Below are 16,508 nucleotides of genomic sequence, written 5' to 3'. Positions count from 1 at the left end.
GGTAATAATCATAATATTAACTGCAAAGTAAATTTGATGATTGTGATTTTGATAAACAGTGTAGACTTTCACTTGATGAATATGTAAATGTTCCTCATGATTCAGAAAATATATAGATAGATAGATAGATAGATAGATAGATAGATAGATAGATAGATAGATAGATAGATAGATAGATAGATTCCTTTCTACCATCTTACCCATTGTTGTTGTTAATGGAGGGTTCTCCATTTAAACACGATGTAAAGCATTTTATTGAGAACAGCGCTGGTTAAAATGTGCTCGGGACGTGTAAATTGGTCGGGCTCTAATGCACCAGGATGATTAGATTACATCAGCTCAGCTCTGTTAAGCAGGGATTTGTAGCTGGCTCTGATCTGAGAGATCTCACATTTTAATTCTGCCTCTCCCGCTCTCTCTTTCTCTCTCTCTCTCTTCTCTCTCTCTCTCTTGTCTCTTTCGTGCAGAGTGGCCGGCGGTGAGCTCTTCGACTTCCTGGCAGAGAAGGAGTCGCTGAGTGAGGAAGAAGCCACTCAGTTCCTCAAGCAGATCCTGGATGGAGTCTTCTACCTGCACTGCAAACAAATCGCTCACTTTGACCTTAAGGTACAGCAGCAGCTAAAGACAGAGGACGTCATGTCTGTCTGATTGTCTGGTTCAGAGCTGGAGTATAAGTTTTGGGGATATTATCCGTTCAGTCTGCTTCCAGTTATAACATACTACAACATAAACTGTATCCTCATTCCATACTACATACTAATGCTAAGAAGTTTGATTTTGAGTCTGTTGCACATTCACAATTAAATATTGGAGCTGAGATGATAAGTTAATTAATCGATTAGTCAACCAACAGAAGATTAAGTATAGTATTGTATTAGTGTAGTATATAGCGGTATAATGTCCATTTTCAATATTCTCTCATCTATTATAGACAAAATTAGAGAAATGTTGTTGATTAATTAGTAAATTAACAGCAATAAATCAGCAACTAGCAACTTTTATGAATCAGTTAATCATGTTGCTTTACACCTGTGTTTTTTCAACTGTGACATGTCGAAATGTCAAATTTTATGCTTTGTAAAGTCGATTTGACAGTGAAGGTCACAGTTTGATTGACCTGTTGATCTATTGCTTCACTTTCTTTTGTAACTGCTGTGAAAATGATTAGATACTACTAGTATTACTAGACACAGCAATGGACACTAGACTCATGCATTTATCCTTCATAGGTCCTTTGTTTGAGACAATTTAACAAATGTAAATAAGACTTTACAAGTGATTAGTCTTGAAAATGTTCTCAGAATGAGAACCAAAGCAGAAATGAACAATTTAAGAAATAGAAAGATCCACTCCTCTGATGATTGTGAGATTGTGAGAAACTTTTTCAAGGTTATATTACATTTAGACGCAGCTGGTTATGTTCTTTGAGAAGGGTCCTCCTACACAAACACTCACAAAACAAAACAAAAACCCCAACATTTATGAGTCTTAGTAGACACCACAGTAAAATGCTGCCTGTACTTCAGCGCCCTGAGAGTAGTCTGATGTTCATGCCCATTTTCTCAGCTGCGAGCTCACTGCAGGACTGGATTTACAATAGTTTGTGAATAAATCTAATTTTTTTTTTTGCATTAACTGACCTCTCTTCTACCTCTCATTTTACATCAGTTTCTCTTTCTATCTGTGTTTTTGACCCAGCGCATCCCAGGCTAATTACCATGACTAATCTGTTTTTGTAATGTCTCTTTTTTATTATGGAGTGTGGGTAGTTTAAACTCCTGAGGGGATAAGGGTTAAAGTCACAGTGTACCCACAGCAGAACGACAGGTAAACCCTACAGGTTCCTGCCCATTACACCACCTCAATGTTTAGTGTATTTTTGAAATCTAGTTGTTTATTTAAATTGCAATCAGTGTTATTGATCAGTTGTTCACTTACAGCTGCGTATATGGCGTCTTCGCCATCAACAGTCCAGACTGACTGCTCCACTCACAGACCGATCCTCATGAATCATACATCAAAGTTCAGGACCTCCAGTTCTGCAGAAATAATAGTAATAACCTCTGTGCCCAGCCAGCCACTGCTGATCAATGGCAGAGCTTTTACTAACCACCACGGCTTCCATTCTGGATATCAGCTGCTGTTATTTACCGTTTTACAGATTAAGACTTCATTTGTTTAGTTGAATGGCTTTCTGCAATACCGCAGTATTCCAAGGGTGGAAGTTTAGTGCATTTATTTGCTTTTTTCACCTAGCCTCTGATAACATCTTGTCTTTTCATCGTGTTTGACTCCCATTACAAAAACATTCTGTCGGATTTAGCTCCAAGCTATTTCTGTGGCTTTTTATGTGGATACTGACCAGCTGTGACCTGTCCATGATAGCAGTTGTAGTAGACATTAGGGGTCAGACATAAAAGCTCCCCCAAATGTTCTGTCTGTCCATTTTAAACTGCAATCACACAGTTTAGAGTGCCAGAAGAAGGCAGTTTTGTGAAAATGACTTTCTCCTTTAGAGTCCGATCAATTCTACAGAGACAGTAATATTGCCAGGCAGGGAACTTATTATGCTCAAGAGCTTAATATGTTGGTCAGGGCAGACTAATGATGTCTGAGTCTTCAGCAGTCATCTTACATGCAATTTGTATCTGAGCTGAGGGAGCAAAAGGATTTTAAGTAATCTGTTCTTTAGATGCAAAACCCACAAACTTTGATGCATCTACTGTATCATTGTTTAATCAATAATCTAATTAATGCTCTTTGTTATTATCTTCATGTCGCAGAGATATCAGTGGGGAAACTTGGTTTTACTTGCAGTGAAAGTGGTCCTGAAATTCCCACTTTGCTCATGATTTAAGGTGTTAACATTTTGCAGACGGAGAGCTGGGACAGTTGTAATCCACATTTGATTGTTCTCCTTCATTCCATCATAAACATAAGCATGTCAGTGTTTATAGAGCAGAGAAGAAAACCAACAAGCTGGCCGGAGTTTGATTGTATTTTCTCATCGCCTCCTGTTGCCACTGCTGCCCACTGCCAATCTGTTCCTTGTTCCTTCCCTAGACTAGATCCTCAAGCTCGGCTCATAGTCAAGCTGAATGGACTAGGTTTGGAAGGAAGATGGTTTTAGTAAAAGAGGCATTGTGTCCTTAGGAATGTCCGGCTTCTGTTGTTTGGCTTTGCTTAAAGCGCATCTTTGCAGTCCTTTCCTTTTCTCCCACTTCCTCAAGAGGTTTTTACTCGTGTTTTGCATGGGATTTCCATGGCTGACGAGCCTCCTTCCTGACAGACTGATCCTGGTTTTGTGTCTGACTCTGCTGCTGGCCTCTTGTTTACACTTAGTGTGTGTTCTACATTGGTGGAACGTAACAAAGCACATTTACTCAAGGACTATACTAGGTTGTAAATTTGTATTAGTTTTAAAGTAATTGTACTTTTGTTGAGTGTTATCTATTCATGCAGCTATACGATTTTACGTACAAAATTTATGAAGAGTTTATAAGATTTGATGCTTTGCTATAGATTGATACCCAACAAATACAGTTAGAGATGAATTGATTAGTAAATTGTATTGGTTGGCAAGTATTTTCAGTGTAAAGGTGTCACATTGTGCTCTGAGTGTTTTGTTTTGAGTATTTCATCTCAACAGTTTTACAATCCAAACAACTTATTGATTATTTGAGTAAATAATCAGCAGATTAATGCAAAATGAAAATAATCTTTGGTTGCACCAACTGCTAACACTGCTACTGCAGCATTAGCATTAACAGCTGTTGTGAGTTCAGCATCAAACTTCATTTCTTTTACTTGCCAAGAGCTGTCTCCACTGGTGGAAAGCAACACCAATGTTACCTCTTATTTTGCTTTTATTTCTAACTCTTTTCCTGAAATTAGCATGCTAACAAGCTAGCACAGGTCACTTTCTGATACCAAGTCACTGTAGCGTCCAGTCTGCCCTGAACAAGTAGCGTTGCTCAGATGGCGTAACCTTTTATATTGTAAACGTAATGTTGACTGAAGTTCTTGGCAAGCGGCCATCACCACCACCTGCTCCTGGCAAGAGAACAGATTCAGCGGTAGAGAAAACTTACAAATAAGCCCTTTACTTTTGATACTAACATTTTCATTGTGCTACTAGTTTGGTATTAGTACTTTTACTTAAGTAAATGATCTGTATACATCCTCTACCACTGTTGTTGTAAACTCATAATTTTTCAGCATTTGTTCTGTAATTTCGCTATGAGTATTGTAACTGGTCCCCACTGAAATCACAACACACAGGTGGCTGCAAACTAATAACAGCTTAAAAAGAAAGTGTTAATAAAGAGATAGGTTTTTATAAAATAAATGTCTAAAATATCACACCACCTCTTCCTGCCACTGTCTGTCCTCCCTGTCTCAACTTTTTTTTAACTGTCTCTCCTTTTCTTTCTCTCTAGCCGGAGAACATCATGCTGCTGAACCGCTCTGTGCCTCACCCGCGCATCAAGATCATTGACTTTGGCCTGGCCCACAAGATCGATTTTGGCAATGATTTTAAAAACATTTTTGGAACTCCAGAATTTGTAGGTCAGTACACGACTTTTGTGTGGTCGTGTTTTTATGTGTACATCATTTAAAAGCTCATTTGTCCTCTTTCTTTCTTTCCTTTCTCTACTACAAACACTAACACACACACACACACACACACACACACACACACACACACACACACACACACACACACTGCACCACCCTGTTTCTCTGGCTTTATCCCAGGGGTTGCGCATTGTGAGAGCAGGTGCCAATCGTGCCATAGGGACTAAGTGAGAGAGACCTGATAATAGACTGGCAATTATCAGAACTGCTCCTTCTTGCCAACACAAACACAAACACACACACACACACACTGATAGACACATCAGTGGCTCAGTCCAATCTCCCCTCACCTACCCCTTTGCCCGGGGCGGCTGCCAACACTCATACACTCCCCTTGCCCACTACCAGCACCATCCAGGCCAAAGCCTGAGCCTGTTCCCAGTTCAGCAGGGTGGCACTGGTCAAATGGTCTAAATAAAGATCAAGTGGCAAAAAGCCCAAATCATGCTGGAAAACAGGCCGAGCAGTTCTGAAATTCATCGGGTACAAAAACAGATTGAATTGTATATTCTTTACAAATGTAAATTGAGTCTTTTGCATTTGGCTTTTCAACATGTGGTTTTGTAATTGTGCACTAGAGGTTTTCAGAATGTGAAGCGTACCTCCCCTGGCGGGCACAGGAGAGGTTAAAGTGACCACTTTACTTCAGTACCACAGTAATCCAGTGATAGTTGACTCTAGGTCCATGGGTAAACTGCAAACAAGAACAGCTAATAGCTAATAATGTAACACACTTTTTAACAAATGTAGCAAACACAGGCTAAAACACATGGTACCTCACAGCTAACTGTCTCCATGGCAACAATTATACATTTTTGTTACTGCTGCTATTCGAAAAAAGTTGATGTGTTTTTGTCCATATTTAGTTGCTTCAGCAAATGAATTTATTTGTCAGAACACATGGTTCTGTTTTTATTTGTTAAATCCAATAACCGTGTGATTGATGACTGTATAAAACATAGATACAAATGAACAACTAACCAACTATTTGCCCAATTTTAGACTTCTAGCTGATGTAGAAAATGTTTACACATCTCGAAAAGAATGTACTTCATTTAATTATTCACATATCTGAAGACCTGTGACTAGAGAAAAGAATATAATAATCATAGGTCTTGCAGGTGTGATTAAAAAATAGTAGTTTATGAAAACAACATTTTTGAAGAAACGATAAAATCATTGAACCCATGTGAGAGTGATTATAGGCCCAAATAAAGCCTGTCACAAAGTGTAAAGGGACTGCAAGAAGAAAATACATTATTATTATTAATTAGTAATGGGAAAAAAATAATCAAATGAAAAAAAATCAGAGGTAAAGTTAGTGTGTGGTGTAGTCTTGACCTGAATAATAATTATCCTCTTTTTTATGTATTTGCCTTACAGCTCCAGAAGTAGTCAACTATGAACCTTTGGGCCTGGAGGCAGACATGTGGTGAGTAAATAAAAACTCTATCTGCTCTACAACCACCATAGTGTACATATGCTGTTTGAAATCCTGAACTGAACCCGAACATCTGCTTTTGAGTAAATGTATGTTCTACACGATGCCATGCCGTCAAAATTCACGATTGTTTTGTGACGAGATCAACTGTTCGATGCTGAAAATCTCTCATTCTCCTCTGTCTCTCTCCAGGAGCGTCGGTGTGATAACCTACATCCTGTAAGTATCTGAAATGACACCAGTGATGATGGATAATTGTGTGAGATATGAATAAATTGGAAACACATTTTCTTAAAAAACCCCAGGGCGTCGTCACCCTCTAAACAAGGCAACATCAGATTGCTTGTTGAGATGTAAAGAGGTTAATGGCGGCTCTTTGACCTCTCTGTCGTTGAACTCGCTGGCCCCCTCAGCAGTCACAGCATTGAAATGTACATGTATAACTGCTCTTTCAGTGCATGCGAGTGTGATAGTGTGACAGCAGTGGTGTGAATGTTGTGATGATTCAGTCCAGGACAGTTTGTTTTGCTGATCAGACTGATTGGCTTATTAATGTCTCTGCTGTTAATGCCATAAAAGATGATGATTTTTCCACCTGGGGTTTAGAAAAGTTTAAAAAGTTTTATCATCTTTCTATCATCTTTTCTACCTCTATCAAGCTTTTCATACATTAATTTGCGGGGAGAATCGCTCCGATGATCACACTTTCACCGCTCTGATATTTCCAATTACTCGTTGCCTGAAAAGCTTGCATATTACATTTTAATGTTATTCATTTTCATCCAAAAGTGAGATTTATAAATGATCTAATGATTCAAACTTTATTTTATTATATAACCTTTTTACTTATTTACACTGAAGAATGTAGACTCATTTCCACACAGATTTTATACCCCCACACATCCAAAACTTACATTTCCTGCTGCAAAAAGACAATGTTAACAACAGCTCCTTTCCTTGTATTTAAAACAAGTATTTAAAAAATCCTTATTATTCCCAGATTTTTGTTGAATTTATTTTTTAAAAATGTGACTTTAATCTGTTTTTTAATATTCAAAATAAACGCCAAAAATTCACAATTTCTTTTTTCTTTTTTCTTTTTACCAAAAAGGTAAAATAATGATCTCTAGGCTGCTAGAAACTAGTCTAGCCGGACTTTGTCCAAAGTCTGGCAGGTCTTCTGTGATTTAGTCAGCAAGTTATGCAGTTACTGAAGGAGATGTGACCTCAGAAAACAAGTCCAGTTTATACATTCCCCTTTTGAATTTAACAAATCACAAACTATAGATACAGCTCACTGTTTAATGAAATTGAATGAAGACAGTTTATTATAAAAAAGTCTCAAGAAGAAGAATCCATCATTGTCTAAGTTTTTCTCCACTGGTCCAGGGATTCAAAGCGGTGACCTTTCAGTCAAAACATCAACCTTTTGGTTTGAACTGTAGGCCTACACCTAATTTGCTACTAATTCATTCTGACAATTGATCTTCATCTTATCAACAAACAACTTCATCCTCTACAGCCAAAGGCTTTCATTTAACCAGAGTGTTCTTAAAGCAGCTGTCTGCAGGTTTAATTCAACAGCGAGAGAAAAGTTGATGCCCTTGGCGACCCACGGATCAACTGCTGTTGGCTCTCGATGATGCTGCCATCTTCTCTTTACACCCAACAACAAGGCTTTCTGAGCTCCCACTCACCTTTATCCTTCAGGGAGACACCTACACGAAAACAAACACATAATGTGTGCACAAAATTGCACATTAGGTGCGTTTGCCCACACGAACATGTAGAGAGTTCTCACCAGAATATAATAAAGGGAAAGTAAAGGCAAATACCAACACAGGTGTTATCTCATTATTATATAATAAGCAGCTACAAACATTACATGCTTCATTTTGGGAGAGAAATGTGTAGGTGCTGTTAAAATGATGCATCATTTTGTCCCTACATTACACAGTCTTACACATGCACAAAGGCATCCACACACACATACACACACACACACACACACACATGCTGTACACATGCACGCAGGATGTTGTTCATGCTGTCCACCCACACAGCTGTCACAACTCCGCCCGGCAAGGTAGAAAATAGATCGTTCACTGCCTGTTATCACAGCAGAGCAACAGTGAGGTGCACTGGCTGTTCATCTCCTATTGTTAAAAGGAAAGAGGGAGGAGGAAAAAAGACTGGGAGCGATTCAATGAACGATTTTGGGTGATTTTTTTATTTATTTTTTCTGGAGCATCTCCAACTATTCTGCCTGAGTGATGACCCAATTGCAGCAAAGTAGTGAAAGCTCCATTAGGCAACTCCGAGTAGTAGCAAGAGATACTACTGTTTGCACTTTTTAACAATGCAAAAGACTCGCCTCGCCTGAGGTAATGTAAACTGAAATCATTTGGGGAAATGTGGTGAATCAGCTAGTGGTGATGCAACTCTCTGCTCTGCTGGAGCCCTAATTTGGGTTGTAGGTTGTGAAGATGGGTGTATCTCAGCATAAAAAATGTGCATTCTGCATCTTCAGGTCTCATTTGGGAAGCATTTCAGGAGAAAGGGTGGATGAAATGTTGCCACAGATCCCTGACTTAACACTTTGCTGCTGCCTCCCCTGCCCGGCCCTGTGAAGACCTGCTTTAATTACTCTGTTTTGAGCAGCTGCAATTTATACAGTTGATAAATTCATACATTTCCACTCAACTTGAGCTCAACCCTCACCACCTCAACGTCTGTCACAGCTGGCATGTTAATTAGTGGCTGGTGCTGGCGTGCAGGAGAGAAGGGAAGGCCAGGGTTTGAGGCTGGGACCGTGTCACCACGCATGACCGCTCAGCCCTGTGTGTGTGTGCGTGTGTGTGTGTGTGTGAGTGCGTGTGTGTGTGTGTGTGTGTGTGTGTGTGTGTCTCGGTTTTGTCCATTAAATTGTGCTTTTGTCTTGCATTTTGGGAATATTATCCCCTTGCTGCATCTGCTGATTTTTAAGTGTGTTCAAATGAAATTTCTGCACCCCACTCAAAACGCCTCACACAGTCATTGCAGCTGAAAGCCGTGCAGCTGGCTCTCCTGTGATAGTGTTTGACAAGCAAACATCACATACTTCAGTCTGATAGCAAGGCTTGACTAATGAGTCACCATTAGTTGCTACGCAGCTCTTTAATCACATTCCCCACATCAACGAGTGGTAAGGTCTAAGTTTTGGTTTTGAGGGCCAAAGCTAATCAGCGGTGAGCGAGTTCGTGTTTGAATTGAAAACCAATGTATTCAGTTTCCCTTTGATTACAAGACCCAGTGGGACGAGCTCGATGATGAGACGGCGTTGCTGTTGTTAAAGTAGATTATATTGGAGATTCAGACGCTGTTGAGCACAAACATAGAGCTGAACATGCAATCAGAAAGAAATCCATAGCTGTCTGTGTTTTAGATGTGTTTCTGTACTTTGTATCATTGTCTTCTCTATTTAGTAGGGCTGCTACTAACAATAAAAATAACTACTAAATAATCAGATAACTACTTATAACTATATCATTTTCGTTATTGATTTGTCTGCCAGTAATTGCCTCAGTTAATTATTAATCAGTCAGAAAATAGTGGAAAATGCCCTTCACGAGTTTCAAGCATCTGAGGTGACTTGTTCCAGCCAGAAGTCTAAAATCTAAAGATATTCAGTCAGAGATAATTTAACAAAAAACAGAAAAGGAGTAAGTCAGAGGCTGGAACGAGCACTTTTTCTTTTTGCAATTTAGCTTGAACAATGACCTAAATCAGTGGTTCTAAAACTTTGTCCATCTGAAGACTTTTGCTTTTAGATGTTTAACTACAGACAGTGTTTGAAATCCATGACCAAAATAGCAATAAATTCTGTCGTGTTATTTTTGGATGGAAATATAGTGAAAATAAATGATTCCCCTTTTCGCTCAGGACCCCCAGGAACCCCTCGAGTAGTCCCCGGACCCCTCTTTGAGAACCACTGGCCTAAATGATCAATAGTTGCGTTTGACTACTCATTTGTTCGACTGATGTACAACTCTCACCTCTCTCCCATCTTTCAGTTTGAGCGGTGCGTCGCCTTTTCTGGGCGAAAACAAGCAGGAGACGCTGGCCAACGTATCGGCCGTCGACTACACGTTTGACGAGGACTTCTTCAGCAACACCAGCATCCTGGCCAAAGACTTCATAGCGAAGCTCCTTGTCAAAGACCCCAAGTATGTGTGAACCATCTTTCTATTAGATGATGTTTGAGACAAAAGTCTTAAACGTTCGGCTTCAGGTAGAGATTGAATTAACCTGACGTGCCAGTTGTTACACAGATCCATCTGTGAAGGCTTCGTTTGCGCTTTCAGAAATTACCTGACAGGGTATTACCATTATACTCGACAGCTAACTTCAACCAATCAGATTTTGCATCCTTCATATTTTTTCTCCACCAGCAGAGCCAGTTGCTAAATGAATATCTTTTTGCTTCTTTCAGTGAAGAAATACTCTCTGGTTCTAATGTAATTGACATCATAGCAGCATCTACGCTGACCTCTTTATGAGTCGCCATTGTTCTTCACAAACGGTTGCTTCCCGCTGTTTTCAATACTAAGACACGTCCGTAGCTGCCAGTTGCTACTCCATTATAGGATGCTGATTGCTCCGACACACTGTGCTGGCAAGATGGATTCTCGATTGTAGGAAATAACCACAAGGTTATTTAGGTATAGTAATATCACAGCATGGACTGAGAGGAAACAAATGTAAACTGTTTCCAGAAGAGTGAACTAGGGATAAGAATTATAATTATTTTCATCAGTGATTAAATATGTGTATTTTTTGATTAACAGTGTGACAGACTGGTGAAGAATACCCAACACACTCCTGGTTTTATCGGACCAACAGTCTAAACCAAACCTCAGAAATATTCCATATCCAATGATATGAAGCGGAGAAAAGCAAATCGTCTCATTTACATATGAGATGTCTGTTAAAAAAGATCTTTGTGACGTCTGATATTGTTTTTTGCTTCCAGCAGCTTCTTGCTTTGTGGTAGAGTCTGGTACGTTTGGAGGATTTGGATTGGCCAGTGACATAAATGATTAATCGGCTGTCAAAATCGTTAATTGAATAATCCTTTCAGCACTAGAGTGAACATCAAATTCTAAAGACATCAGCCCTTTTCCGGTTAGGATTCAAAAGTAAAGCTGTATTATAAATAAAATGTCCTGTCTCCTCCCTATCTCTATATAATCTCTATAATAATGTACTTTAAAAGACAAAAGATGAATATTTGCTCTTTGATTGCTGCCGTTTATAAAACCATCAAAAGCTGACAATCACACAGAATACAGGCTCTCTGCGAGTTTTCCAAATAAAACTCCCTTGTCTCTAGACAATAAGGAACCTAAACCTGTCATTGTCTCTCCCTCATACAGAGTTGCTCTAGCAACAACTGAATGACTGCAGCTCCACTTAAAGACAATAACTGCCACCAAAACTCTTTCTCTCACTCCTAATTACTCCCCTTCTCTCCGTCAGAACAATGGAGTGAGCGTGAGGGGGCTCACAGAGGTGAATAATTGTAGGTGTGGAGATAATTTCATTTAGACGGGCTAAAAGTAAGAAAGAGACGGGTGCAGGTTGCTTTATGCAGACGGTGGGCGAAAGAATAGACTGACTTTACAAACTTCCAACTAATGGGGCTTTTAGAAATCCCCGACTGAGTCCATCACAATGGAGCGGCTTTTAACCGATCTACGTTGTGAGCGGACATGGATCCGTCAGCCGGCAGGAAGATTAATGAAGATCCACTCGGAGAAGACGCACATTACTATTTAACGATGTTCACCAGTCATTGTTTTCCATGATATTCTGGTTCATATGGTACATTTCCTCCCCTGAAGTCCAGTGTTACCTCAGTAGACAGTGTGTAGGTTTCTGGGTTTTTACTGCGTCAGATGTGTGTGAGCGTTCTCTGTTAGAAACAGGGATGTGGTGAGGACGGGGGGGAAGTGGTGTGTCCACTGAAAGTCTTTCAGAACAATGTGTCGTGTTTGTTGTTAGTTTACAGCAGCTGTATTAAAGGATGTGGCAGTGAGAGTCTGAGGGAAGTGGCGTCTGTACTTTGAACCACATCAGTTTTTTTAAAAGGCTATCTTGGCTTTTACTGAATGTCAGATGTTAATTAAATATAGAGTGTCGATGTTCCAAGCATTACTCTGTTAATAAAGTCTGTTTAATATAATATGTGTATAGATCTAGTGCTGACTCTGTGTTTTGAAACATCTTCTCCAAATTAAGTATCACATCCTTTAAATGAATGTATCTTGGGAAGTAGTACACAAATTGATTGTGAGATAAATTGTTCCCTGTTTGCTTGAACGTTCCATATAATTTGTCTCATTACTGTATGTGTGATGTTGTTAAAGAGAAGTATGACAACTTTCAAAAAGGAAATAAGATGTTCCAGTTCAACAAAGGTCAATATACAAGGCAATCGTTAGGTCATCACTGTCCGGCCAAGATGTTCCAGACTTTACATTTTAGAGGCTGGAAAGAGTGAATTTTTGTTACACAGATGATTAATTGATAATTAAAGTAGTATCATGTGAATTTTCGGTTTATTGACTAATCAGTTAATCGGCAAATTGTTTCACCTCTATATTATGGTATACTTTTTCCTTGTAAAATTATATTTTCAATTTCAAACCCAATCGGCTGTGTTGGTGTGGGATTGTTGTTTCAGGTACCAACAGGGCTGAACAATTAATCAAAATATTATGAAAATCAGAATATGGCGAAGTGCAATATCCAAATCACAGGAGCTGCAGTTTTATCATACCAGTGAGACGATGAAACACAATCCAGGATCTTGAGTTTGAAGGCTTATTAGACTCTAGCAAGTGCGTGTCCATGGACATAAACAGTCTTAGAAAGTATCTCTATCTCTATCAACTCTGCAACTGCTGGAAATATCTTCAACAAATCAACACAGATTTCTCCCTCTCCTTATTTTCTGTCTGCAGAAAGAGAATGACGATTCAGGACAGCCTCCAGCACCCCTGGATCAAGGTTGGACTCTTTTGATAGCTGACTGATGAAATCTCCGTTTATATTAAAACATTAGTGATGCAGTAAAATTTAAAATTCCTCGTCATTTTATTTGTGGCAGCATTATATTATTATATTTGAACTGGTCTGAGTTTATAAGCTGAATGTTGCCAAGCTCCACTAATTGATTCTGTACCAGATTTATCTTGCCAAGAATATTCTGAAAAGCTTTTTATGTCCATACATTTGCTGTGTTTGTGAAATCAGCCAAAAGACACTCAACAAGCGCTGAGCAGGAAGGAGTCGGCTGTCAACATGGAAAAGTTCAAGAAGTTTGCAGCTCGAAGAAAATGGAAAGTAAGTACTTCTCTTTGATACTGTCTCTAATTTTTACTCGAGCTTGAGGGGGAAAAAAACCCAAAACTCGCCCAGTAACTCATCACATCCCCAAGACACTGCACTTTAATATCACCACAGTTCCTGCAGGCTCGCCATAACCATCACATTTACTACCAGTTCTACTTTGGTGGTTGTTTCCTTGTCTGTTTTGGTTCATCACATCTGACCGGGCTCTGCTCCCTGCCTGCAAGAGATGCTGGGATTCTCTTGTCTGGTGGTTTCAGCGGTGCTGTCACGCCACATCTCTGTCTTCCAGCTCAGGCTACCACTGGCACACTGGCAGCTTCTGGCTTGATTTGACTTTGTGTTTTATTTGTTCATCACATATAAAACTGGCACCAAAATATGAAAAAGCAGAGACGTAAATATAGTTTGTTTAGGCGAGATTTAAAAAGTCTGTCAGGTTTTTGAAATATCTCACCATACTTTAAAGGAATAAATAAAATCCAGCTGTGTCCAAAAGACAGAGCAAATAGAATCCAATTCAAGACTAAGACCTATAATCATATTTTCCTTTTGAGGTGTACTCATTTGCTCGTTGGCCGCTTGTCAAAAGGATGAGCACTGATTGCAAGGCGCTCTTAAACTCAGCTTTGAAATTATTTTCAAAGCACACCGATCCCTAGCACGTCCTGAAAAACACATGAGAGATTATCAGTCACCCTGCACTTTTCCTCTATGACTCCTTTAAGCTAATGCCGTCAGCTATGTGTTTTAGATCACCTGTATGTACAAGCAAATTAGACTTGTTTGACTTCCGAGCAGCAGCAGTGCAAGCGATGATCAGTTTACTTTGTATAAACATTGGTAAATGCACGTGCCACCATGATGTTATCATCATATTTTGTATTTTTTAGGTTTTAACTGTGTGTTTGTGTGTGTGTGTGTGTGTGTGTGTGTGTGTGTGTGTGTGTGTGTGTGTGTTTGATTTTGCCCTTTGAGGGAAGAATCGAGTCACACAGCAGTACAAAAGACAATGGGTTATCAACCCAGCAACGAGTCGAGTAACTGTAAATAGAGCAGAAAATTGCTTTATGTCTACACCTGCCTGCTTGTTCACAGTCTTCTTAACACTACTTGACATCAACTTTTTCTAGTTCTTGCTAGTCATTCATGTGCCGCCATTCTTCTTTTCCAGCAATCCGTCCGACTTATCTCCTTATGCAACCGCCTGTCCCGCTCCTTCCTGTCCAGGAGCAACATGAGCGTGGCACGCAGTGATGACACTCTGGTAAGACCTCAGGAAAAAAAAAAGTGCTTTTCTCATCTAAACTTTTCCTGTTTTATTTGAAGTGTTGATCAATAAGAAGATATATTTGTGGTTTTAAGAACCAAAAGCCACCTCAGTGTAGTTTTACATCTCCTCTCTCAGGCTTCACTCTGGAGCTCTAGTAACAACAGGAGCGGTGAGCCAATCAGGAGAGAGGAGGCTCTGAGTCTGCTTTGTTGTGACATCACAAAGTTACAGAAGTCCTGACGGCTGGTTTTAAGGCTCAGTTTCTGAATACAGGCTGTGTGTGTTTCTCTGTGGACTGAGGCTTTGATACTTTAACAGTATTAATATAGAACCCTAGACCTGATCTATAATCAAAAGAAACATGGAAATCTCACAAGACAGGAGAAGCAGGATCTTGATCCACATTCATTACAGTTGATTGGGTTTGCAGCACTTAACACCATCAAGGCTTTAAATTGCACTTGAGACATGTGCAGCATGAGGATGATTACTGTTATCTCCACAGTCCTATCTTTAATATGAGCCAAATAAAAGTAATTGACAGTGGACTGGCAACATAATGAGTTCCAGTTTTTTTATTTTTTTATTGAAGTAGCATTAACTTATTACGCCCCCGAGCTCTCAGTTACAGCTCTGGTATTTTCAGCTCTACAATCTCTCTGAGAATCTTGAGCTTCTTCATGTAATTGATCTGTTCCCAGTTTCCTCACAGTGCCACAGTTCAGATGTTTACAGAATTGTAGGAATTTGAGTGTGTGTAACCTTAAAACCAGACTGAGCTGGTAGGAATGTGCCTCCCGAGAAGGAAACTCTTGTTAATGAACGAGTCAGTGTGAACACAAATACTGATGCACAAAACAGCTTTTATGGTATTCATATGTCGGAAAGTTGATACTGACAAGCCTGGGAGATGTAAACACTGCAGCTTCGGTGAGAGGATTAATGATTTACAAAGCTGTAGCGGCAGGCCAAGGCCAGGCCTGTTTCCTCAAAGGATTACACAGCAACTTCCTTGTGGCACAGGTGAGCTGGCAGGTAGAGATAAACATGTTATAGATGCTGCGCCCCCTGGAGTACACTAACAGAACTGCAGCTGCAGCCGATACAAGTTCAAGCTTCCCCACAGATCATGGCTTTATTGGCTGAGCAGTTTCAGGGTTAAGTGCCTCACTTAAAGACCTCACTCAGAGGTTTAGTGCAGCTCCCCCTCTGTAAATTTTCAACTAAGAAGTTTTTTGTGTTCTTTCTCAGAGGGTCTGTGTCAGAGGGTTGGGGAGCACAAATGAGGGATTATTTTCATTTCATTACTGATTAATCTGTTTTTTTTATAGGTTTATGTTGTGGTCAGTTTTGTCATAGCAGATCCATTCATTATTGAGAAAAAGTGTGAATCTGAATCACACCTTAGCTGCTAAATTCATCAACATCCTGACCCAGAAAGTTAAAAGTTAAATCATTTCAATTGATAAATGTTTTATCTAATTTCTACAAAGTGTAATCTTTAGTTTCCGTTCATATGTTAGCCAATCAGAATAACTCATCTCACTTTGCAGTTCTATAGTGAAATATTCCCCAAAATCAAAGCTGACGTCTTTGATTTGCTTGATTTCTCTATTCACAGTCACACTGCAAATTCTCAAATTGAAGAATCTGAACCCAATGAATGTTTAGCATCTGTGCTTCATAAATGACTTTAACAATGAATCAGTTATCATGCTTGCTGGCAAATGTTTTTCTGTTACTCATTCTCTCAAATCGTTGCAA

At 39.5% G+C, this 16,508-nt stretch overlaps 1 protein-coding gene across 2 annotated transcripts in view; it reads left to right on the top strand.

Moving 5' to 3' along the window:
• The window catches only part of dapk1 (death-associated protein kinase 1), an 81,986-nt gene that overhangs the window by 33,612 nt on the left and 31,866 nt on the right, over positions 1 to 16,508 (top strand). For both annotated transcript variants that reach the window (XM_087176064.1, XM_023414388.2), the window contains exons 4-11: positions 468 to 606; positions 4,440 to 4,569; positions 6,022 to 6,070; positions 6,272 to 6,298; positions 10,132 to 10,284; positions 13,084 to 13,129; positions 13,376 to 13,465; positions 14,646 to 14,738. In XM_087176064.1, coding sequence (XP_087032190.1) covers positions 468 to 606; positions 4,440 to 4,569; positions 6,022 to 6,070; positions 6,272 to 6,298; positions 10,132 to 10,284; positions 13,084 to 13,129; positions 13,376 to 13,465; positions 14,646 to 14,738 — 727 coding nt within the window. The remainder of the gene's footprint in view (positions 1 to 467; positions 607 to 4,439; positions 4,570 to 6,021; positions 6,071 to 6,271; positions 6,299 to 10,131; positions 10,285 to 13,083; positions 13,130 to 13,375; positions 13,466 to 14,645; positions 14,739 to 16,508) is intronic.

The sequence above is a fragment of the Seriola lalandi genome, unplaced genomic scaffold, assembly GCF_002814215.2.
Source record: "Seriola lalandi dorsalis isolate HSWRI2012SDOR001 ecotype SW California unplaced genomic scaffold, Sedor1 jcf7180002054524, whole genome shotgun sequence".
NCBI classification, from domain to species: Eukaryota; Metazoa; Chordata; class Actinopteri; order Carangiformes; family Carangidae; genus Seriola; species Seriola lalandi.
This window is presented reverse-complemented; position numbering and strand designations above follow the sequence as displayed.